Source organism: Anas acuta, chromosome 14 (genome assembly GCF_963932015.1).
Source record: "Anas acuta chromosome 14, bAnaAcu1.1, whole genome shotgun sequence".
NCBI lineage: Eukaryota > Metazoa > Chordata > Aves > Anseriformes > Anatidae > Anas > Anas acuta.
The window spans coordinates 5409805-5436464 of NC_088992.1; the positions used below are offsets into that span (position 1 = coordinate 5409805).

At 42.7% G+C, this 26660-nt stretch overlaps 1 protein-coding gene across 1 annotated transcript in view; it reads right to left on the minus strand.

Annotated features, from left to right (window-relative positions):
• Positions 1–9466, minus strand: part of ADAMTS2 (ADAM metallopeptidase with thrombospondin type 1 motif 2) — a 176938-nt gene extending 167472 nt beyond the window's left edge. The window contains exons 1-2 of the mRNA XM_068698738.1: positions 9035–9466; positions 7979–8340 (exon numbers count right to left, since the gene is read on the minus strand). Coding sequence (XP_068554839.1) covers positions 7979–8340; positions 9035–9125 — 453 coding nt within the window. The 5' untranslated portion in view covers positions 9126–9466. The remainder of the gene's footprint in view (positions 1–7978; positions 8341–9034) is intronic.
• Positions 9467–26660: the final 17194 nt, after the last annotated feature.

Sequence of the window (26660 nt, forward strand, 5' to 3'; positions counted from 1 at the left end):
AAATGGATTGCAATCTGTCCCCTGAGGTTCACCGGGCTAGAGGTTAAATGCTGGAAAAAAAGTGGTCTGTCCATGCAATGAAATTCAAACACAGAGATGAAACTACAGGAGAAGTTAGCTTCCTTCCTCCTGTCATTCCCTTTAACGTGGCTTTATTGATACCTCACCCTATGAGAAGAATAATGATAATGTTGTACTTTGCAGGTATAAGATTCAGAAAGTATCTGAACCTGGGCAATTTCAACCTTTGAATTCTCCATGGAATGATACGCAAGGGAAGAATTAATCGTATTTATTTATTTTGAAGATAAAGGTCACAAATGCAGGAATAAAGAGGGAAAGACATTAAATTTGACATAAACCAATATAAAGGGAGTAAGAAAGAATATAGCTGTGAAGGGAGCGCTGATAAAGCTCCAACGGAGGTGGAATTTTATTGTAAGGTAGAGAAAAAACAAGCACAGCTACAAAGGGGAAAGCCACAAAGCAGAACAATAAGTTCCTCCAAAACTGCAGTTCCAACTTGTGATGCTCAAAGACACAAGCCACGCTCCCCTGAACAGACTTGTTTTCAAATCCTGAGAACAAAGCTGTGGTTTAACAATGCAGTGTGAGTCCACCTGCTACCTAAGGAGCCATCTCACTTTTCTTCTCGCGCTCAGCTGAGGATGTTCCAGCTTTCATCCCTGTGCCTGTACAAACGTCTGTCTCTTCCCACAAGGAACCAGGTCAGGCAGCTGAACTGGGAGGCTCCAATTCACTGGTTTTGCCAACCACCCCCAGCCTTACCGTGGAGTAAGAAGCAGCCTGGTGCAGGACCAGCAGCACGCCATGGAACAACACAGCCAGGGGGCCAGCATCACCCTCTGGGCATCAATGATGTGTCGAGAGACCCACCCGCACTGGGAAACGGCACCTTCAGAACGATGTATGGGGCTGATTTTCACTGGCCTGCTGGGTTTCGAGTCTTCAAGAGAAGCAATTTCTGTCTCTGTGTCTTTTCCTTGAGGAAAACTCTTACTTGAAACACTTAAACAGAAAGTTTCTTAAAGATTTTTTTAAATAAAAAAAAATCAATGCTGAGATTCACATTTGTGATACAGAAACTCTGGGTTTGAGGCAAGTACCAGACATTTCGAGACCTGGGAATAACTCAGAAGATCTATAGTGGAGACCGTGATTTAGATATGAGGAAGCAACATGCTCTTCAGCACTTGAAGAGGATACTCTTCTTTTCAATGTTACAGTTTAATGGAATGGTGCTGAAAATAGCGGGTGAGATGTAGGCCTTTCATTTCGCAGACTATTAAAACCGGGAACCTGCTGTGTCAAGACTCTGCAAACAAAGATGAATTTAAAACACACACAGATAAAGGGGCTAAGGAAAGCAGATGTAATGTGTTAAAGAACTTGCTGAAACTTTGGAAGAATGGAAGCAATAAAAGGAGAAGGTGATCTGAAAAAGAGGGTGTGCACATCAGAGCAGGAAATAAAACCAGAATGCAATTTCATGCAACCCCCTCCAAGAGACTGAAGACCTGTTCCCTGATTCTCTGTTTTAATCAGGCCCAGTATGAGAAGTGTCCTAGCTGAATGTGCAATTAAGTAATGGCATGACCTGCTTACAGAGCAACCGTCACCAGTAATAAAAAGGGTTCAGAAATGGGTCAAATAAAATACTAGCACTGTGTGTGGAGGAGAGGTCCTGCTCCCCACAACAGCAGGAACTCTGGCTGATCCAAACAACTATTTTGCAGCTTTCTGCAGGAAAAGGTATACCTATAATTAACTCAAAACGTGGGAATGCCTCCCCATTTGCAGGAATGTGTACTATTAGATTCTGGAACATCTTTCCACACCGTGGAAGCACTGAGCTAGTAGCTAAGTAAGCTAACAGCATCCTTCAAAGGACACGTCTTTGGAAACTGAAGAGGGACAGACTTCTGGAAACTGCTTACCCCAGAAAGTAATTATGACCTTATCAAAATTAGTTACTATATTTGGGTCTTTCAAGATGGAAAGCAGAAGGAGCCATTAGGCACATTTTCTTGGATGTAGGTGGTTTAATATTCTGGTTGGAAAACTAGTTCTTGTGTCACCGAAAAGAACAGCACCATTGAGATACCACCACAAGGAGGACAGCATGAGACAAGGTCAGGTAAAACAAGAGGAAAGACCTGTCTGTTATCCATAGGCCTACAACATACCACAAAGATACCAGCTTTGATTGCCTGAGGATTTTCTGTCCAGATGGTGCCCACCTGTATGATGTCAGAAGTTACTTTGCCCTCAGCTAAAACGTAGGTGAGATAATCCACGCACAGAAGAGGCAAAGGAAAAAAATAAAAAAAAAAAAGCAGTACTTACTGATGAGAAATTCTCTTTTAAGGAGAGCAAAATGAGGATAATTTACTCCAGTTAGAGGCTGAATCATAGTGTTTACATTCTCTGTATTTCAGGCTATAACTCAAAAGGAAAAGTCTCTGCAATTACAAAGCAGAAGAGGCTGTCTAACTAGGCTAGTGTTGGCCAAGGACATGAACAGTAGAAATCCAGAGAATGGATTAGGAAGTAAAGTCCCTGTCCAGTGAAAATACATGGAGGTGCTTGAGTGTGAGGCATCAAAACAGCTCCATCGCTTTGTGTCAGGTGATGCAAGTCTTCTATAAAACGTGTGTGAATGGCGATGTGCACTCAGACTCTGATTCTGATGAAATTTACACACGTTCGGCTTAAACAAGTCGAGAACCCAACTGAATTTGAAAAACCATGTGTGTAAATGGAGATCCCACTCTACTCACCTGCAGAGCAAGGGCTGCTGTTTCGTAAAGAGAATTGCTTTTAAGTTTTGTTGTACTGTGTGTCACAGGAATTACTTGCATTTCTCCTGCCACTCTGCTATAGTTCCACTTGTCTACAAAGCAAAAAGCCCAGTGTTTTTTGCCATTGCACAAAAAGTAAGTGGCAACTTTGGTTTGATTTTGTTTTAATTTAAAGCAAAACACTCCGAAGTGAAGAGATTCTATATGCCAAATTTTAATCCACTGAAAATGAATGCATTGTAGTCATAATACAAAGGCTAAGAACTCAGAATACCAAAAAAATTTACTGGAATTAGTTGTAGCAGGCATCTGTTTTAACCATCAAGCACTGGACTTGAGCAGACTTTGAAGACAATATTGTGCTACCTTGAGTTCTGCTTTTTTTCTCCATCACAAACCAATGAAATTCAAAAAACAGATAAAAGAGAAACAAAACTGAATTGTAAATCCATATGAAAGCAGGAGATGGATGTCTGAATGGAAAAATAACAGTTATATAAGCATATTTGTCTTCTCCTGTTGCATTCATTGTGAGCAGAACCTTCACCCTCATACCCAGGTAAATCAGAGGATCTCGCTAAACTAAGCTAGGCTCAACGTCAGCTCTGCAGCCAGTTTCAGGAAGGCATCTCTACCTGGAAGGTGCTTATGAACATAACCTTAAAGCTCACTGACTCCAAAGACCTCAAGCGCATGCTCAAAGTTAAGCAGGATTATACTAAACAAGGACAGATTTCACCATGTGTTTAAACATCTTCAGGAGCGCAGCGAACACGGCAGGAAGGACAGGGGGAATTATCCCAGGAAGGAGAGAGGCGAGCATTTCACCTAGGGAGTCCGAATGGCTCTCAGGAAACATCATGGACTGACTCTGGAACCTGGGCTCCAACATTTACAATCTACATACATGCCTGGAATTAGATCATACGAATACCCCCCTGTAAAATAAAAGCTGCAGAAAATACAAATATTCCATTATCTGATTTTAAAACAGTAAAGAAAATACTAATAATGCAGCTAATACATAAAGTCTTGGGACAATTGCCACTTAACACTTGACAATAAGCACTTAACAAGAGCCAAAGCACCAGCCAATTCCTGAAGATTCATGACTGGTGTGAATGTATCACCCTGAACCCACCCAGGTCAGCTCAGTACTACAGCTACAATTAGTATTGGGCAAGAGTCTGAGAAGGACGCTGGCTTCCCAAGCATTTCTAGAAGAAATAGCATCTGGGCAAGCAGCCAGCCAACAGGCTTCTCTCGAACGGTTTGTGAGAGTTATTACAGTATCCAGTAGAGACTGAAATGTTGTAGGGCAAACCCTGCCTATTTCATCCCCTAAGAAATACTTAATGCCAGTATTAATGTTAAGGTGACTGTGGCCTGGTACCCCCAAACAGAATGCATGAAACATGATGCATATAGCTCTATTTCACAAATGTTGACAAACCTGCCCTTTTCCAGGCAATAAATCTGGAAGGGCTGCCATAATCCTAACTCTTTATTATCTTATGGCATTTTTACAGCCTCCAAGTCCTTCCCCTTCACAACTAACCCTCGAGGAGAACAGCCAGCTCCCTTGGCCTCCAGCTGCATCCCCAAGTAAGGGCCTGGCCAAGGTCCATGAACGTACTCAAAGTGCAAAATCTTCCACATCAGCCTCCAGCCAACAGCTGGCCATGTTGGTTTTGCCCATTTTGTGGAAAATTAGTTTGAATTCTATCACACCAATCAAAGTGATACCAAGTTGTTCGGAATGTTTTTAACTTAAGAGTGAAAGCTTTCACAAAACTTTTCTTTATATGGTAAAACTCACATCTGTAATTCAAAGAGCTGTTAAAAAAACTATTGATTAGCTTTAACCTTCTAATGATTTGTAAAGACCCATATGAGCTCTGGAAACACACCTAGATTGCATACTTCAGAAGTCCTCTTCATCTGTCTCTGATTTGATTTTTAAGTCAATATTAGTAGTTTTGTCATTGATTTCTTTTAGAGAAAACTGAGAAGCCCTGATCCAACTGTGCATCTCCTCGGTCAGGGCAGCAGAAAAGGCTGCACATGCATTCACTGTACCTTTTAATTTTTTAGAATGGCCGTGGATTAAAAACCTTCACCATTTATAGTACAGTTCAGAAATCTGTTCACAGATCTACTATTTTCATATAAATCCATTCCAACAGCCTCTCATTCTGGCAATACCAGCAACACCAGACAGACTCTTCTCAGACAATAATTGGAAAACAAGACACATTTGGCAGTTAAGTGCAAACCAAAGGGGATGTTCTGAGGAAATAACATCAGAAGTTGGCAAGGTGGTAGATGCATTCACTGACTTGAACTAGATTCAGTCAGCAAAAGTTTGCAATGTAAAGATCAAAGTATGAAACTTTAATTCAAACATTACTTCCACCTTAATGTCCGGATGTAAAAACTGGAAACCCATCAGAAGCACGGGCAGATGTCAAACCACCTTTACAAGCAGGCACTTCAAGAAAATACTAGTCATCAGATGAAGCAAGTTTTAACAAACTCTACCCCCTGTCTGTTGACATCTCAGTTGTCACAAAGCTCCACCATCCCTATCTCCATAGTAGCCTACAAAATGAGATGGAAATGCTCAGGATATGTTAAGAACGTTGGCATGTACATCATTAAGCAGTTGAAGGGAAACGCATGAGGCTTCCCAATTTCTCCACTGGGGTAAACTAGATACGAAGCAAAAAAGGGACATACAAAACCAGTTGGGAATAGCCTTGCCCATGTCTTCATTCCCATCTGAAATACTAATAAACCCAAAAGAAACATATGGGCCAGTGGTCTTTAAGAATGCCTTGTTAGAGATGTGTTGCTCCAGAGACTCTCCAATGCCCCTTGCAAACATGAGAAATAAAAAGGTAAACTAAGAGATAGTTAAACTCAGTTTTACCGTGTTAGTTCTCATTATTTCTGACCATGGACTGGTGACTTTTGGAGAACTGCTAGAATCATTTCTTGGAGTTTGTGTAATTCTATTGATATCTGTTTTAAACTCTTCCCCAAGAAGAAAGAAACATGGATGGAATGGGTAGAGATGGAACATAGTACCCAGGGGATCAGAGTTCAATTTGTTGTTCCACAACAGATTTAGTGCACAATCTCAGGGAAATCACTAAGGCCAGATGCCTAAAGGTATTGAGGTAATGCTTCCTGCACTATGGTTTCAGGGACCTGGGCAACAACAAACATGGTCTCTGCCTTGCAACATTTGCAACTCACTAGAGGAGAGCAGCAAACTGTTTACAAATGCATTAACAGAAGCACAGAAGTTGTAGCACCACGTGAAAACCAGCAGGACTTCCAGATTAGAATGTGGCAGCTGTCAGTACCACAGTCCCCCACTAGACCATGTCTTCTCCTGATTCTTCCAGTGGACAACGAAAACAAGAATACCAGAAAGAATCAGGCACACAGGTTGTGGATGCAAGCTGAAAACTGAAATTCTGGTGGTAGCTTTCTAGATTTTAGCCATTAATGAGTGCCATTGAGTTGAGGCCTGGCTTCTTTCCTTTGCATTTGAGAAGGTGCTTCCAACTGTGCCAAGACCAGCACTTCATAGACACTTTGTCATTTACCCATGCAACATGAGACCTTGGACCTATACCCATACTTTTGACCTTTTGGACCTTTTTGGACTTTCTTTGGATCTTTTACCCATACTTTGGCCTTGACTCTTGCTATACTTTACCATAACTCTTCCCACATGCATGGAGTCCACGCTCTGGGTAACAGCGTGCAGATGAAGGAATGAGCTTCCCCACTGCCCTCCGAGTCAACTCCAGCGCTGAAGAGAAGAGCCAGCATAAAGTAGGCTGCAGCTGTCATGGGATTCTCCTCCACCTTTCAGCACAAGGAAGAAGAGCTTTGGCTCCGAGCTGGTTCTGCAATGCCCACAGCAAGTATATTTTGCCCTACACAAAATGATCCATGCTAGGTATAGCAAGACCAAAGTACTTCTGCTTCCCCACCAAAGGTAGGCCTGTAGGCTTGTATTCTGCTTTCTAAATTGCTCTTCTTGCACAACACTGGTGTTCCTCTTGCCCTTAAGACAGCTGTCCACATCAAACAGTTACAACATTAAAACCTGCTTCACAAAACAGGAATGTACATGGCGAGGAGAAACCACAAGAAAGAAAAGAGTAAAGGCAAAAGTATTTGGTTCCCTTCCATTCTCAGATAGCCAACGTACTATTCCCATACATGTTATCTTCTTGGCACAGCAAGTGAACAACTTCCTATGATTAAATAAATAAAAATACAACTGATTCATACTGGCTTTTTATGCACAGAACAGAGTGCATTAACATTCAGTAATCTCCAAATTATAAACTCTAAAGGGTACAGCAAGAAAATATTGGCTAGATGAGCTGTTCATTATCAAAAATATAGTCTTTTCTCACTAAACAAATTGCTAGGCAGTAATCATCATTCAAATGATAGTACAATGGTTTAGGACGTCAGGCACAAACAGTTACCATTGGACTGCTGAACGTGCACTCCAGAACAGAAAACTGCAGCAAGTTTTAAAACTCCCAGCCTTGCAAAATGAATCACAGGGAGCTGTTTCACTTGTAAACTCCAACTCTTTTGAGACTTCCCATCAATCACTTGATTAGGCAATAAAACTCACTGAGTGAAAGATCTATGAAGAAAGCCTCTGAATAAATTTAATTTCTTCCAGGGCAAAAACACATCTTACCTATGCGATTTGTTTGCAGGGCAGCCCAGCCCATTATTCAGGATTAAGTCTTCTAAAATTTCTCTTTGCGGACTGGAAGCGAAAAGCAGGAGAGGATTTCCAGAACATGACATTTCATCCTGTTTCCAAAGCGTCAGATACCTCAAGTAACTTTACCACAAATCAACACAAATCTTGGCTTCAGCTGCGCTGTCACAGAGTAGCTACCGCAGAGCATGTGCTCAAACTTCTAGTGCCACTGTCTGTAAAGAAGAGCCTGGTGCAGCGCAGCTATTCCCACACTAGGGAACATTAGTTAATTTGCATTCACAGTTACCATATGAGGTGCGAGTTTATGGCAGTCCACACATTTTATATTTAAATACCGTAGGAAATTAATGTAATTATCTTAGATGTAATAACAAAAGTAACTTACCAACCCGTCGCAATTGCTGATAGCAACCGAAGCGTTTGGCAGGTCAGTGATATCCCCAACATAGAGGCAATTCCCATAGAGAGGTTCGATGTGAGTCTCGTCAGAGTCCTCCTGCCACTCAACTGTTGCTCCGGGGGCAACGAGCCTCGAGTTCGGCCGCAACCTGAAGTGAAACTCTCTTCCAAAAACGGTGACATTGTAAAATATTTGCTCGTTCGCTGCTTCGCGTTGCAAGTCCTCCGCAGCCCTCCTGAAGCGTGCTTTCGGCGGTCCGGACACCAGGTGTGATAGGAACCTGCCCTGGGAATCGGTGCTGGTGGGGATGACGAGGCTGTACTCCTCTATATTCCTCGAGATCGGATCTTTACGGGGAGAAAGGAGAGAGACACTCGAACTAAACGCATCCTGACGCCGCGGGATTTTGTTACTCCATAATTCATTAGCCCGGCAGCCCCTTACATAAGGCAGCCGGACACGGCGCTCCGCGCGGGCTGAGCACTTCGCTCTGTGGCGTGAAGCGCTCCGAGTTCATCCCAACTCGCCTTTGGGTGCCCACAGCCGCCGGCAGCCCCCCGAGCCTGTCACCCCTCAGGGACCCTCAGTGCAGGGCAGGCAGCGGGGTCCCGGTCCCCCCGTGTCACCCCTCGGTGTCCCCTCGGGGCTCCGCGGGCGGGCAGCGCTGAGGGGAGTTCTCTGAGGCGCTCGGGGAGGGACCGGGTGGGCAGCGGGAGCCCCGAGCTGGTGACGGGGACGGGCGGCAAGCGGCGGCGGCAGCCCCGGGACTTTGGGACGGGGCAGGAGGATGAGGAGGAGGATGAGGATGAGGAGGATGAGGCGGACGAGCAGCCGGGTGCCGCATCCCGCCCGGACAAGTCCCGGTTTGTGTGAGGGGCAGGGGCACAGCGGCGGGGCTCCCCGTCCCTTCCCCGCCGGCAGCGCGGCCGCCCCGTCCCCTTTCCCTTCCCCTTTTTTCCCCGGAGCCCCGTCAAAAGTCCCGGCGGCCGAAGTTGCAGGAAGGTTCCTCACACACACACACACCACACACACACACCTCACCTGAGTGCCCGGGCGGCCGCAGGGCAGCGACGGGCAGGGAGAGAGCGCAGCAGCAGAGCAGGACGCAGGCGAGCCCCGCGGGAGGCTCCATCGCGGCCGGCCCGAGGCGGGGAGCGGCACCGGGGGCTGCCCTCAGCCGAGCCGGGCCGGGCCGGCGGCGGCCCCCCCCCCCGCTGCCTCTTCTCCCCTCAGCGCTGCCCCGCCGCCGCCGCCGCCGCCTCCTTCCCCTTCAGCCCAGCCGCAGCGGCGGTGGCGGCCGCGCTCGCGGCTCGCAGCGAAGCAGAGACACCAGGAGGCGGCGGGGGTATAATACCGGGAGCGCGGGGCGTGCGGGAGGGAAGGCGGCCTGATTGACACAGCCGCTGCCACACGGCGCTCGGCCCGAGGGGAGCGGGGACTGCCCGCGCCCAGCCCCGCGCCCAGCCCCCGCCCGCCTCGTCCCGTTCCCTTCTGCTCCGTTTTTGCTTCTTTTTTTTTTTTTTTTTGCTCCGTTTTTCTTCTGTTTTGTCCCGTTCCGAGCCGGGCCGGCCCCCCCGCAGCCCCTGAGGTCGGAGGGTTAGGGCTAAGGAGGCGGCCCCGCGCCCCGGGCTGGCTGAGGAGAAGTTAGGGCGATTCTCGCCGCAGCCCCCGGGGCCGTCGGAAGCCCGGAGGGAAATGGAAAAAAAATAGATAAAAATAAAAATAAAAGTGCCAGCGACCCCGGCAGGGCCGGACCGGGGGTGGCCGCCGGCTGAAGGAGCTGCCCCGAGTAGCCACGGCACAGGGAAAGGATTTGGGGTGGCTGGTGGCAAGCCTAAAAATCCATGCTGCAAAGCCATCTTCTGTCAAGTAGCTGCAAGATGGAGAGAGAGACCCTGGAAGCATCCAGGAATGCTATAAATACAAGATAGAAGGAGATTTTTTAAATAATTAAATAATAAAGAGTGGCCTTTATGGGGAAAAAAAAAAGTTATATTTGTTTCCATATGGCCAGGATAAATGCCATATCGCTTATTCCTTTTGGATAATGTATATATTTACTCAGCTGCAACATTATTGGGATCATTTGCTGCTTTCATCGTTTTACTCCGTAACCTTGCAGAATCCCAAAAGCCCTTCCCGTGCCCCCTCAAAGCGGGCACGCGGTGCCCTCCTTCAGGAGGCTGGTGCTCTGCCAAGGAATTTTCCTGGGTATCCTTCACTATTCTTGCTCCGATGCGACTACAGTTCCAATTAATGCCTTTCGTCCCCATATTATGGCCACAGCTGAAGGGTATACAAGAAAAATGACAGTGCTGCTTAATGCCAGTGCCTGGGTTTTATGGACCTCAGGTCTGAGCAACTATGGCACTGTGTGACTTTCTGCTGGCATGGTTTGATGTTCTTGTTTGATTTTCCCAGTTTTTAGGTTAAGGATAAAAAGGGAAAGATCATTCTGAATAATGGAGTAGATCAATTTGTGCATTACATTCAAACATCCCTTTACCTTTTTAAATGACCTCTGCTTGGGTTGGCCGTCAGCGCTGGGCTTCTCCCACTTCTTCCTTTTGGTTTGTGTTTTCCGTTGGCTCGTTTTTTGTTTTGTTTGTGAGTCCATATTGAGCAGCTTCTCTTAAAATCTCATATACTTTCATCAGTACACAGCTGGTAAAGTTCCAACTTCATTTTTATTGGACTTGTATTTTAAGCTGATGATGTGGCTTTTTTATGTTCCATCCGTCCCATCCTGCTCAAATTGAAATAACTTCTGCTCATAAACTTGAAAGGGAGAGGGGCCGGCCTTATATTTGAAATCAAAGTTCTTATTTGTATATGATGCATCCAGAGAAAAAAAAAACAGGGAGACAGTGTATATTATAGAAATACAAAACACAGCCTGGCCAATAGTTCTGCTAATTAAGATGGATTTTAGTTCTTGAAAAAACTGAAGGTTAGAAACTATGCTTTAATATGGATAACAGCTGTACTGCAGAGTAATGATATAAACAAAAAAGAATCAGTAACTGCCTCCGCGGAGAAGTTTATTCCTACACAGAAACCAAGTTCTATGTGCATGTCTTACTACGTGCACGTCTTACTATCTTACCCCATGTGGCCCAGAACCAAAAACTCCATGGGTTCCATGGGCTGGTGGAGCTCTTTCACAACCTTCTTTATAAATTTTAATTTCCTTTTGAAGAAAAAAAAAAAAAAGGAAAAAAAAAAAGGAAAAAAAAAAAAGGAAAAGAAAACAGAACAAGTGTCAAACAATAGAGCCAGATCTGCAGTTGGTAAAGATTGTGCATCCACTGAACTGACTGGAATAAATCCTGGTCCCCACTGAATGACGTTGGTGAGAGCTTTGCTGTTGACTTCAGTAGAGCCAGGATTTTATGCGAGAGATTCACAGCGCCAACTTAGACCAACTGAGGATGTGCCACATGGCACAGCAACGGGCCCGTTATCCTTCCAGAGAAACTATGGATCCAAGTTTGATCCAGAGGAGGTGGTCCAAAGCCTGCCAGGCATTGCAGAGCCTGAATGGGTGAAATTCAAGAAGAAAAGAGAAGTTCTTACGTCCTCACCCTGCTCTTACACCACCATAGCAGAGAAGTTCAGGAACATCCCCTCCCCAGAACTAGTTCTCCATTTCCTAAACTCCTCACTTGGTATTCTTGATGCAGACAACTGAGGTTGCTGCCTGGGTTTCCAGGGAAGGGCCCTGCCATGGCTGTCTCCAGAAGGATGCTTCACATTTTTTTAGGATGAACCAGAAAAGCTCATCATGAAATGTACTGCGGCATTACTCACACTTACAAACCTCTCAATTAATTGGTGTGAACAGAGCCGTATCATGGTTATTTTACTGGAATGAAGGGAGGAGGACCAGATAGGGAGGCTCTGCTCCGATAGTTTGATCTGAGGGTGTGCCTGTGCTGCTGCCAAACGTGACTGTGATGACACAGACGTTTGCCTTGGCTGGAAACAGGCACGCAGAAAGGAAAAACTGATGCGCTGTGTCCTGAGTGAATACCTAGTCTGAAGGAGAGGGCTTCCAGCAGCTCACGCTGACATGCCCACAGCAGCTTTAAACAAGCTAGCTGAGACACAAACAGCTCTGTAAGTGAAGCAGTCCGGAGTTCAGCACAGATTGCCTGCCTGAATATTCACCTGGATTTACGGATCTTGTCCGCACCACGTTTGTGCAATCTGTTCCTGTTCCAGCCTGGGTACACGCATATAAACTGCAGTCAGACCTTGCCTGTGGAGATGTTCTCTCTACATTTAATTTTGCTTGGTAAAATTAAAAGATCCTGGGTATACATCACCAGCTACTGCTCTGAAAGTGTTTAAAAAACACGTAACTAACTATGCATCACAACTAGAAACCTTGTCTGTGAGATTCCTAGGATTTCTTGCTGTTTTCAAGGGAAAATGCTCACGTTAGCTGGGCTTGGGGGAGAGATGATGGACTGCAGCGCTCTGCCTTCTCCACAGGGCACGTGATCAACCTGAGGAGGTAACCTGGAGCCTGCCAACAGCCTTTGTGATCCAAAATGGTCCAAACTCTCAGGCAGAGCTCCCCAAAAGGAGAGTTCTCATTTCTGACCTCCTCACTGGGAATGTGAGCAAACATCTGCAAAGGACTCAACATTGCCTGCTTTATGTTTCTTATGCAGATTGCTGTCTTCGCTTTCACCCTTAACTGGAATGCATACTTTGTGGCTCCGCAACACCATAAAGCTTAATAAAAAAGAAGAAAAATTAAAACAGCACGCCAGTTCATTTCCTGCATGCTTGACATTTCCAGGCTCTGTATTGTTTGAACCCTTTTGCCACTCCGAGGTGATTCTGCCAACACAGGTGCAGCACAGGACCTGCCCCAGAACTTCAGGGCCTTAAGTAACTTCTTTGGCAACAACTTCAGCAGTTAGACAGTAGCTTTGCAGCTTGTCACTGTTGGGCTAAGAGACTAACCTCTCACTTCAGACAGCTACGATTGCCATCCTCCAACTCTGCGCAGAACAGCAGGCATCCTGCCCAGCCTCACACCACCCGTCGGTACTGATGCAGGACTCCTGCAGCCTGGCACAGCAGAAGGTCAGGCTGCCTGCAAATCGCACAGGCCAAGAGATTGCCCTGCAGTAAGGGGAAGAGCTGCAGGGACCAGCTACAGATGTTTTCTTGGGTCTACGCTCATTGATAATGCACATTCAGATCTATTCTGCACGTGGTCCAGAACTCCTGTCTGCTTGAGCACGGGCTGGCAGCTGAGCTGCACACACACAGGTTGCTCTCAGATACAGGGAAGAAAGGAACAGAACCAGGGGACAAGTTTCCTGCACTTTCTCCTGTGTTTGGTTCACCACTTTGCAGCCCATAGAAATGTTCTGTCTTAATTCCCTTTCACGTTTTCTCTGTCAGCATAAAATTTCATTGTTAACACTTCTTTCACCAGCTATCTGTATTTAACTGCCAAGACAATTGTCTTTTGATAAATAGTACAATCCCTCCCCTATGTTTTCACCTTGATTCTTTCTGTGCAGATTTACTGCCTTGCTATTAATATTCCAGCCATGTGATTTATCCCAGCATGTTCCCGGAATACTTGCCTTCCCTATATAAATATTTGAATGATCTTAATTTCAACTAATTAGTACTGGGACATTTGATTTCCCTCTTGAAGAATTCTCATTTGTTACTAACCAGTTCCCTTCCAGTTTATGAGATCTATTTTGAGGGGAGAAAATAGAGTTACTGAACGAAGCAAGCACTTTTTCAATACTGTTCTATCCTTCCTCATACTGTTCATGTCAATCTGGTGCCAAAATAACTCTCCGAGACCTAACATCTCAGAAACTCCAAGTGCAATAGGCATTGACAATAAAGCCTTCCTATCCTGCCCATCAACGTGCTTCAGTCCTCACAGAAAGCCAGACCTGGGGAAGACAGACAGCTTAATATCAGCGCATTGCCCATGATCTTGGGGAAAAACTTATTTAACATCATATTATGCTGCAGATTTGTGCAAGTCAGCCAGCTCAGATTCATGCTGTCAGGGAGACATACCAGGAGTTAGATGGCCCTCGGATCTCGGGCACCCTCTGGGGCATCGCTTTCACCGTCGGCTTCAGCTACAAAGGAAGCTCACGGCAGCTGGGCCCCAGTCGAGGGTTTGGATTCTCTTTTTTTTCCCCAGTGAAAATCCAGCTATATATAATTTTCCCTAAAAAAGCATTTAGCAAGTTTGGCTGAAACATTTGTGTACCATGACTTTTATAAAAGAGAAGAATCAACATCTTCCAGGAGAAACATTTCTGGGGAGGAAAAAAAAACGTTTCTAGTCAACATATTAATTTATTGTTGAGCAACAATTTTGATGGAGCAGTTTCAACCAACCATACTTACAAATTATTCTGCTAGAATAAAATCTTCTCCGAAGCATTTCAGTCATGCAGTTATCTTTACCCTCCAGAAAAACCACACCATTCATTTTCACTGGTTGACCCACTGAAGACAGCATTAATTGGCTGCTCAGCCTAGGCATCTTTTAGTGAGTAAGGATACATACAAAGAGTATGTATTAAGAAACAAAGTGAAAGTATTTTTTTATAATTACAATGCTTATTAAAATACTTATTTATAAATCTAATTGAGTAAAGACAAAAAGCAGGATTTTCCCAAAATCAAGGAGTTAAGAAACACAAGATTTCTTTTTTTAAATTAAGCACTATCAAGATTTCAGATTCAAATCTCTCTTCAAATAAAACGAATTCTACTTTCCAGTCACCTGTTTCACAGCTGCAGCCCTGGTAATTGGACATCTCAGTAATTTATATCTTCACAAAAAAACTAATGCCCATTTAAAACGGGAGATTTTCCAGCCTCAGGATCATTATTTGTGTATTTGTATTGAAGTAATGCCTAGAAGGCCCAGTGGAGACTGAGGTCTATTGAGTTAGTAAGACAGTGAAGAAAGTGACCTGCCTAAGTACAAAGTTCAATGCAGCAGTTCAGCAAAGCAAGTAGAAAAATAAGGATTTCCATCCCAAAATCCTGCCAGGTGGTATAATCTTTCAAAAACTCATCCCTGCAATCCTTATCTGTTACTTGTAGGCATACTATTCAAATAGTATTTGTCCTTTACATTTACAAACAGTTTCTCTGAATAATTATTTCCTTTAACAACAGAAGTCTCAAGCTATTTCCCGTCTCCATTCTCACCGCCTACACTACCACCTCGAGAGATCTCGTGCATTTGCAACTTAGCCTTTTTTTTCCCTTCTTTTAATCATGCTTTCTGGGAGCCATAAAGCTGCAGGGGAGAAAACCATAAATAATTGCATCTTCAGAGAAGAGTTGAAGCTCTAAGCGGTGACAGAGATACAGGGTTCATATGCTGGCACCACACTTGATCAGAGAAGTCCTTACAAATCAGGTTAAGGAAAATTTACTACTATCCAGGATCCTATATTTGAAGAGGTTTTTCATCAGTCACAGAAATGATATCATTTTTGTAGCTGCCGTTTAAGTACATAAGTAACACAGAAGGAAAAGCACAGCAGATTACTGGGATCCTGTCCAATACGGAATATCTGCAGCCTCAAGTCAAACAAGCTCAGAAGGTTCATGGAATTTGACTCAGCGAGAACTGCCAACTCAGGGAAGGTCACAGCGCTTAAATGATAAAGGAAACCACTTCTCAGTCAGGCAGGAGACTCAAAAATTTTGGGAAAGAGCCTTTTCCACCTTACAGAAGGAGATTTTTGTTGAACTTGTGAATTGTGTTTTTCCTTTAGCTCCGCTGTCCAAACCTGCCAGATTATGTGACATTGCACATGGATGCTACGCCTAATTCTTCACTCATTCAGATGAAAGAATGAGGGCAGGGATTCCTAGGAAATATTTGAATGCAAGCCTCTTGCATCATTTGTCATGAAGAAAAACTCAAGACAAGGACTAGGACTAGAATAATTCCTATTCACCTTTGTAGCACAGAATGTAAATCCTGTCCCTGCCTTCTTTATAACCCCAGAACAGAACAGAACTTACTTGAGTGTGAGCTGGCACTCTTAGAGCACACTATAAATTGTGTCAAACTAGCATCAAAGGAAAATAGCATGGAAAATCTCTAGTAAGCCCAGGGCTATTATTGAAATGCATGCAGTAAAACAACCAAATGTTTCTGGCTGTTCCTCAACTCATTCTCCAAATGACATGTTCGGGTCTAGTCCGTAGCATGAATAGCTCTAACTTGGGCTGGCACTTGGTATGTTTGCTTTCTAAGCTAACAAAACCTGGGTTATACAAAAAAATGTTGTAGCTTAAGAGAGCCCAGCTTGGTAGAAATAATAAAGCAAGTTTACAGAAACAGAACTTTAAGGGAACACATCCAGAAAGCCTAAGAAACAATTTTCACCTGAAAATTCAAAGCTGTAGAAAGCTGGCTTGTTGCAGCAAATGCAAATCATGCATTAAGCATTACGGTGCCCTGGGGGAATAAAGAGAAAATCTGGATGTTTCTAATGACCTTCTTCATTTCACAAATGTAATAAAATCACTTTCAAAGAGATACCTAATGTTTAGCAAATTTATAGCTGGTTTTTGCTCCACTTTCAACCAATGGCTGACAAGTAGACTGCAGCGCTCAGTCCATGACCTGAAAGCTTGTTAGCAGCCTTCCTTGTTCTTTGGTTCTTTGTATTGATCTCAGAGTATCACAGGGAGTATCTTATGATTGTTCCTGTCCTTTATAGACATATAAATCAAGAGCAAATTCACTGAACTCAGAGCTGTGACCCTCATGTGAAATGGATGTTAATACAATCAGAATCACCTACTGGCAATGCATTTTTGAATTATTTCAGCCTGCTGTGCTAATAGTGTCCCAGCCTCTAACCTGTAGTTTTTGACAATTATTCAAAGTGCATTTCATAGTCAGGGAGCAAAGGATCCCTAAACACCAAAGCAGGTGAAAAACACACAGTACGTCTACTAAATGTGATACCCTACCCTTATTTCCAAACATCATGTGTAATTTGGGGGCTCTGGGGCTGCTTGAGTTTCAACAGAGTTAACCGGCTGCAGCATAGGATTTTATTGATTTGTTTTCACGCTCACAGCAATGATGTGGTCCTATGTAAGAGATACTGTATTAATGATCAAAGTGCCTACGCCTTGCATTTCTGGACAAACTTCTGCCTACAATAATAACCTTTGAGTTCCATCTTCTTTTGGCAGTACTACACGTGAAGTACTCAATTTCAGAAGTGGCTCATGTATCTTGTCTATGTCAAGTATATATTTCTTAAGAGCAGGAACAACTCTTTAATTTCTGACCTGTTTGTATTCATGAGCACGAAGCCTGGTCACTTCCCCAAAGCCCGTCTGAAAACATCATAGCGGACCTGCAGGACTCCCTGCAGCTTCCTCCAGCTCAAAGATAGTTTTGGTTGAGTGGAAGAGCCATCAGCCACCAGAAATACCTATGCCTTTCACTTTGCATATTTACTTCTAGCGTTCTGTTTATGAAACGAAGAGGGAAGTTGCACACAGTTCTGCTAGGGCAGTGCCCGAGCACAGAGATGTTCAAAGTCTTCCAATGGAACAGTAGGTAAAATGACACCTGCCTCTTAATTAAACCTGACGTAATTCCTGATAGAACATGCCTAATTAATATTTTACAGCTTAATAAACCATGGTCAGTCTCTCATGGCTGGTGAGACTGAAGACACCAAAACAGGTTTATGCATCAGTAAGACTCTATCCGTTCTGGAGAGTCCACGTTTCTGGCCGTCTTTGGAAGCATTCCCCTCACTACCAAAAAGAATTAAGTTGTTTTTCTTTTTAAATCAAACCTACACAGTCTCATAATCCATCAGGCAACTTCACAGCATAAACACATCTGCATAATCCTCCTGAAGTTGCATAACTCTCCAGCTGTCCTCATAAAAGGGATTTTATTCTATGCCTGGCAGGTTTTGCAAGAAGTACATGTTCTGCAGACTATGCGTGTACTGATGTACATGATATTGGGGACTTTTTTTTTAAACTAATCAGTTTTTAATCTCTGTACCTTTCTTTTGTAAAACCGGCCTTCCCTGCAGTTGTGTACACAGAAATGCTGATATAAATACACAAATACAGGTGCACAAACTATGGAACAGACGTCAACTCCTTATGGTTCTAAGGGTGAGCTTGGTTAGATATTTTAACAAGAGCCAAATACTCTTCTGAATTCTCTGTCTTAGAACACACACTTCTAGAGATACGTCACATTTGTTGTGTCAACTGGCAGTAGTTGGATTAATAATTTAGTATGATGGCAATCATGGGACTTATATACATACACAATGGTAAAACATATGTAGGACCTTGTTAGTTTTCAGTACTATAGCCATTTCTAATAATGGTAAAGCCCAAACCCTATTCTATTTCACAGAATTGCATTTCTAAAATGCTATCTTGTCCAAGGCGACTACGACAAAGAGTTGCTTTATTCTTTTCCAAGTGTGTTTAGAAATTCCCCTCCTCCAGTATTAGAGCTGCTTACCGATGGTGTTGCACCTACATCTGTTCACTGCAATGATAGCACAGGCATCAGGAGGATTCAGTACAAACACACAGCTTCTCATAAAGCTGAAAATTCGCCTATTTGTAGTTGGACATTGCAAGCAGGAGGGAAAATGGAAATAGTTTTCAAGACAAAGTCCAAATCTGGTGGAAACTAAAGTGGTCAGTATCTGGCAAATTCTTAAAAAATCTGCCCTAAACTGAAGGGAGGACTGAAGTGCAACCTAAGCTACTTGTGACCAGTTACTACACAAGCTGATATTCCCATTTCTGTGACCTTTACTGAGGCTAAACCAAACTGCTCTTAAACTCTGAGGCCATTAAATAACTAGATCTGTATTTTGCGGTACAACCTCTTACAACTTTAATATCATTATGAGAAAATCAGTATAAGAGAGGATTAATGTACAGATTCCCTAAAGAAAAGGCGCCATTTCTAAGTGCTGTGAATTAAGAGTCACGATTATACGTAATTATTAAAACCACTGTAATGCCAAGCAGATTTAAACAAGACCAGATCATACTGTGCTAAATCCTGTTACAGTAAATGACTTGCTCTTTTGTAAAGACCTTACCCTTTACATACATGAGACATGAAAAACAGAAGAAAAGCAAATGCTGGGAGTAGATACAACTTGCTTGCTATCATACAGCAGGTCAGCTGAAAAACCAAGATTAAAAGCTAAGTCTCAATGGACCATGTAACCATTACCTCAGAACATATCCTATCATCACCATAATAAAAGTGCATTACAGTTGGATAAACATTTGTTCACCATTACAAGGTCTGGTAATTCGGTCCATCAGAACAGCAAAAGAACATCCAACGTTTAACATCTGCATTCAATACCCTCAGATATGACTTCACGTTAGACGTTGATCAGACGGCATTTTAAATGATGCAAGAAACGACGAAGGGAAAGTGTACGCTCCATATGCTAAATACTTCTGCACTGAGAAAAGCAAAAAAAATATTGATTCTTGTTCCAAGGTCAACCATGTGCGTGTCTTCACTCTAATAGGGCTAATTACGCCAGAAAGTTGCTCCCTGCTGTTACAATCATTAAATGCTGCTTAGACAAACTGCCACTTACGTCATAGAAATTATTTTGCTTTCAGTCTTATGCTTAAATTATCCCCAAATATCCAAATCTTCCCAGTTTATGTCCTAATGCTACTGTATTTTATGTGGGATTCTCTTTAAAACACTGCAGCAGTTGAGCTGCATGGAGGTGCTCTCAGAAACTACAAGAGCTCCCGTCACATTAACCTGACCTGAGAATTTGAGCAAAGGTTACCTGCTCCTCAGCACCATCCCCGTCTCACTCAACAGGCTCCTGAATCCACGGTTTCAATCTTCTTCCTGGGAACATTTTTTAGCTCAGCAGCGATTAATATTTTTTCATTCCTGACGTGACATTTTGAATTGTTTAAACGGAGGGAGCAGAGAGATCGTTACTGTAGCCAATCTACGACTGTCGAGACCTCTCTCACACCCCGCGTGGCCGCCCAGAACATCACGGCCGCGGCACTAACAGGAGGCTGGGTAATGCTAATAAAAAAACTTCTGCATATTTATTTTAAAATATGCTATCAAGGGAAATCAAAATTGAGCTGAAAGTTCAGCATTTACTTTGGTTTTGAATACAGGATTGTTTGGAGGCTCATCTCCTTTTTACTCCACCAGCTGATCCTGCATCTGCCTGTTTCTCCTCTGGACGCAGCTACAGCTACTGAGACAAAGGTAAAGTGCACTGTGAGCAACAGCCTATGGTGTGCACTCCTCTCCAAAAGAACTGGAAGAAAATGTTGTGGTTTTTTTTTTAAATTAAGACAGAGGAGCAGACATTTCCGACTGAGACACAGCAGATGGCTGCCAGAAAATGGTAAAGAATTCAGGAAGATGAAGGGCGAGGCTGCCTGTGGGCTTTGGAAGAGAGACAGGAACCCAAGACCAAATACAGCGCTCTGTATATGCAGGGCAGAAAGGTCTGGAGAGGGAGAAGTGTGTAGGAGTCTCCCTCTATGCACTTTTGTTGGCATCCTCCTGGTCCTGCTGTAGTAAGCTTCACCTTTGATTCTTAAACACAAGCGCTGCACGTCGGCAATAACTTAGCATTCCACATATGACAAGGAAATGTGTCTATAAGTACTCTGCTCTGGCCTTTTTGGCCTTTCTTCAATAAAACTGTAACTGGAGCTGTATTTCCTGGGAAAGGTGGCCTTATTCTGGTACAGCAGCTCTGCAAATACTTTTCTTAATATTGAAAACAGTTAGCATTGGAAGGGTTTAGACAATTCCACAGGAAACCCATCGAGCTGCGGAGCTCAAGAAACATTTTATTAGAGGTACTAACAACCTTTATAATAATAATAGGGAAAGTCAGTATTTCCGTCAGTTTATGTTAGGAGGTGTTGATACAGATGCTTTCTTTTTGCAATCTATGTTATTGTAATGATCACATTTCAGGAGGGTGGAACAGGAATTTCTTTTGTAACTATCTGCAATGAAATTTTGAGATATCCCTCACACAAGCATTTTTAGCTCTTTATTTTCAATTGTTCTGCAATTGCTTATCTGAAGCCTCAAAATAAAATATAATCAGCTGCAGTAGCACGGGACTGTAAATAAGAGTTCAAAAGTGTATTTCTTTTTATTGTGCCCAGGGTTCATTGCATTGTGATTAAACATCTCTGCATTCTGAAGACTATTTTGGCTCTGATTTCAAGGAGTTCACAGCACCTACCTATGAAGCTGAGCTTCCAGTGGGGCTCAGCTCCTAGTTCAGAGCCTCAGCCAAACCTTCTGGGGAGTCCAGCACCCAGACACTCTCAGCCTTCTCCAAGACAATGGCAAACTGCTTTGCGGTCCAATTCCTTTTCATCAGAATACAGCACACCCAGACACGATGACTGATTACAACCACCAAACAACCCCTTTCAGTAAAAATACTCATTCACAGGATTCAGTTGTATGAAAATCAATTGTTTACTCCCTAATCCATTTAAATGTCTAAGGTAATTATCTGGACATTAACTGCTACAAACACAAAACACAAAATTCAACAGCTCTGTGAGCTTATTAAACAAGCCCCAAATTTACCACACACCAACTGCAGAAGAGTTGTTGCAGGAGGGAACACTCACACTTCTGACAATAAGCAGACCTGAGGTTTCACAATCTTTGTGTGGACCACAGGGTCCCATCAGTATTTACTCTTCCATTTAAGGTAATTTGGTACAACTCCTTTGGCACATACACAAATAAAATTAGTGTAGCCACTGAAGAAAAGAATTCAGCTTGCGTGGACACCTACACATCTTCCGTACGTAATTTAGCAGCTGAAGCTTAGCACATGGTCAGGCAGCCTCTTGCAAATAGCTTTACGTACGGCGCTGATGCCCTTCCAGACCCCTGACCTTGCACAGGATGGATTCGGGACAACTCAGTAGTGTGCCTGCTTTTGCCTATCAACTAGAGGAAGTTCTTCTTCAGCTCAAGGGGAATGGGAGCACAGCTGGGGGATAAGAACAGCCGCTCTCACCACACAACTGCGAGCAATGAATGGCATTTGACCAAAAAGTGATTGTTAAAATCCCTGTATTGGCCACGCTGCAATATTTACAGAAACATTTGTTCGAAGGGCCTCTCCTGCTTGTTGGGAACTATTGTCAACATTATGCTACTGTGACGGTTGCTAGAAAGCCTCTATAATACAGAACACCCAGCATTACAATCCCAAAGTCTATGTTCTTCATTAAAAGCGAATAGAATATTACTTTCCCCTTGTTTTCTCACCTGCAGGTGTCTGCTCAAGACCTTCAGAATGATATTGTGAAGGTGCTTTACATTTCTGCATTAGAAAAAAAGGAAGAGCCAGGGGAAGACTGGATTAGAACATGCTCACGCCCTTGGGATTGATTTTCTTTTAGGTGCATTTCACATGTGTACAGTTTCTTCCTTCTGCACTACAATGCTTCCTTTCATCCATCAGAAGTGCACTATTGTCAGGAAGGCAAGAGAGGGATCCTAAAGCTCATGTAAAGGATATTGAAGGCTCACAAACAGCAGGAACCAACAAAGACAGTTCCAGCCTGTACTTCATTTTACTGGAAGCTGGCAGAGCAACAGCATGAGACACACAGCTCTCACCAACCTCACAGGATAGCACGGAGAAAACTTCCACAAAGACAGTCTGGTCCCACCTCCCACTGTTGCAGGAACACAGCCTGAATCTGGACTCTTGTTTTTATTGGCATCTTGGTTAATTCTATAGAGCAATCAAAGTAATTTGTTCCAACTGTTTTCTTCCAAAACAACTCACATTCACTGCCACACCTCAGACAAAAAAAAATAACAAATTGTTAACAAATGGTCGAGGTCTCAGTCACAATTAAAACAACAATTGCAAAGAGGAAATCATAATAATACAAACACAACTCTATCCAGTTCTTGCTGGGGTAAGTCATTCCTGCAGAGATGTGGATTAGAACCCAAGTGGATGTGATGTCTTTTTGTTGTTTGGCTCAGTGATCTCTCACAAGCAAAGAAGCATTCCTGCAAAGTAGTGCTGCTGCTATTTATTTGCAGTAACGCCCTCTAATCGTTGGTGTACAGTCAGAGTAAGCAGTAGAGTACTTTTCCTGAAGAGTTTTACGTTAAAAGCACAAGCTTCTCATGTTCAATTTAAAACACATATGACACAGAGTAATTGCTTATCTTCGTTGCAACATATGGTAACTGGTGAGCGCTTCCTAGCAGCTGGCATGATCGACTCGTGATAGAAGATTTTAAAACAGATCTGCCCGTGTTTCAAATACTGGTGTGCACTTGCTTCTCAAAAGATGTATTTTGCATCATCCACACTGAGACACAGCCAAGCATCAAACAAAAAGTTTGGGAATAAACACACTGCTTTCTGACATGATGAGATTAGCTGCCATGCTGCTCACCTACAGAACAGATGTTCAGCTTCCTAGTCACCTAACATCATCCTCCAGAAATCCATAATTTATATCTAGCTGCCTGGATTTAAAACATGTATGGACAGCGGAATCCTGAACAGATTCAAGTAGTTCACAACACACAGGATGTTGCTGATGTGTTCAATGACAAGGAACAAAACCAAATGTTAATCCAATTGATACTGAAACATACATCCCAAGTACTAGCTACAAATTATTTTCCTTACAAAATGAAATACCTTACAAGGCTCAGGTGTCCTAGAATGCTGTTTTTCAATTCACCAAGTGTTTGACTTGAACTACACAATGACCAAGTCAGCTAAAATTTTCTACTGTACATATGAATGTTTAAAATATGGGGAATTAGTTGGTATAAAAAATATCAAAATGTTCATTGTGCTCATTTTTATTAAATATTGTATGAATATAGTCTAGCTAAAATGAAAGATTGGAATTAATTCATGGAAGTTTTAACCTGAAATCAAAAATATTTCTTTACACCAATTCCCGTACAAGCAATATCTTATGATCACAGTCAAACATGCGATTTTAATCACGCATGCAAGAGCATCTTCTACTTTCTGTTTCAAAACCCCACATTTTCCTCACACTCTTATCCAAGCACTTGCGATCCTTCATCTCCTCCAACCATTAGAAACAAAGTCACATCTCAGAAATATGCACACAAGAAGTCTAAACACCTATGGAATAAAAATTAAGAGATAAAAATGCTCTGTTTAGCTTTCAAGACTGCCTTGATGCCAACACAGACCTGTACTGCTGGAAATACTGTGTTTCCCATGGCCTGTTATACTTGAGTTTGGTCACTTCCTATATTTCAAACTTCTTTTCTTTTGGGTTAACTATCCTCAACTTTTCATCTGAACCCTCATGTTGTTATTTACTGGGTTGGGAATAGGAATAGATCCTAAAATACCATGAGCACCTAACAGGAGCTGGGTAGGGGCTTCACAAGTGCCCACTTGGTGCTGGACGTGTTTGTACAGAAGCTACTCTGTCTTGCCTCTTAATCCTTGTTGTTGGTTGTCTCCAAATTCCTTTCACATTTCACATTTCTGCTATTGAGCTGGCCAGAACTGAATTTATTATTTTCTCCAGTTATATTAGCTTGCACTTCTCCAGCTTGAATCTCATTTTGCTTCCTGCACGTATTTCTGAGCTCTTTAGATCCCTTTTTATTATTTCTCCTTGCTCACTTAGTTTGCAACACCTGTCAGTTTAGTGTATGATTGCACCATTAAAAAGCAGGGCAGCTGCAGGGCAGGCAATGCCACAGTGCCCTTGGGAAACTCCAAGCAGCCCCGGGTCTCAGACTTTGGGAAATTTACCCATGGCAAAGAGAAAGTACCAAGAACATGTATAGATGAACTGGTGCTTAAAATAATTTGCCAGAAAGCACGGTGTAAATGAAGGGCATCTGTGTTGTTTCAGAGGAACAGAGCCGTTGTTTTTCCTGAAGTTGCTGCTGTGGCCCAAATAGGATTTTTACCTGGATGTGAGGGATCTGAAAGCTCTTCATTACCTAGGGAGCCCTGCTGGGTGTTGGCATATCATTTATAGGTGAGCCTCTGCATCCTCCCTCTGCCTCCTCTTTGGGGAGCGCTGAACTACGAGGCAGTTCCTTGCAGCCACAATTCAAGCTTTTTTTTTTTTTTAAGTGACTGATCTGTAAGACATTAAAACATTTTAGGACTTGGACTTGAAAAAATTGGAACTGCCTGCAAGTTGGTATTGATATTCTGAATTGTAGTGCTCTTTAACTCCGAAATGGCAGCACAGGGATTAAAAGTTTGGGAGACCACGTTCACACTGAGTACAGACATTAATTCACTTTGTGAATTTTCAGTTCTTATCTGGAGCCTGATGTTCAGTTTTTCCGTGGCATTTTACACAGAATTAACTATTCTTCTCATGTCTTATTATTTCCCACGGCAGATCCCAGGGTGATTAAATTATAATACTGATAGCTACCTCCAGGGAGCACTGAGTTTCTGTACATGTGGCTGCCTGGGGACTTTATCTAACCGGCTGCATCAAGCAGCAGCCCACTGGGCAGCACAGAGATTTTGCTTACCTTTGAGGAGAATCAGGCAATTTTAAACATGCACATTAGCTCTCTCTAAAGAGGCTTTTGAGTGAATTCATGATAATGCCTTGAACAAACGTCTTTCCAGAATTTTTCATCTGCCCATTTTATTCAGAAGTGGAGCAGGAGGTTTTTTGTGTGTCACTCTTCTGTATCTTACTAATCCAAACAGGAATATAAATTACTGAATCAGGCTTTAATCGATTGTAATTTTGGCTGCCATTTCCTCCATAATAAAGCCTTAGATTTATAAAAAGCAAGTTTTAGCATAGGAATTTTTTGTGAGTAATGCCTGTTAGGAGCTTTTTTTGGAACCATGTAATTACGATGGACAAGGCTGCACCCTGCCCTTTCACAGCCCCGCAATAAGCAGTCAGGACTCCACCCTTATCCTTCACACTGCCTGCAATTATGGCCTGAGTGAAAAAGTCAAAGACATTGATCCATTGACAACAATAAGCTTAGAATCAGGCTATTAAAGAACTAAGGACTATGTGCAAAACGCCCCTTTTAATGAAAAAATCGAGGAAATTGTACCTTTCCCTTAATAGCAGGGTGCTCATTCAAAAATATGGCATTTAAGGAATATCTAAAAAAAGTTTTAATTGTTCATGCCTTTCCTTTGTTACAGTTTGGATAACAGCTTTTATAAATAAATTATCTGTCTGAACATTTAATTGAATTACCTATCCTAATTACAGTACATGCTCTGGCATACTTATACATAAAGATGGTGAATGGAGCTCAAATCCTAAAATAATGCATCTGTAATTAATTTATAAATTTGTATATAAGACTAAATATTTTTGTGGCATTCTAAAGGGTTTATGTGTGTTTTTTTTTCATATCATTTGTATTCAATAATGCGCTATAGTAACTATGTTTAGCTTGAAATAAGTTGTTCTGTTATCAGTATTAAGCAAAAAGAACAATTATTTAATAAGCGTGACCCTTACTTTAATTGATTTTTAGCCTGACTTCATGAAGTGACATTTTAAAAGTTCTTTTAGTTCTTAAAATTTT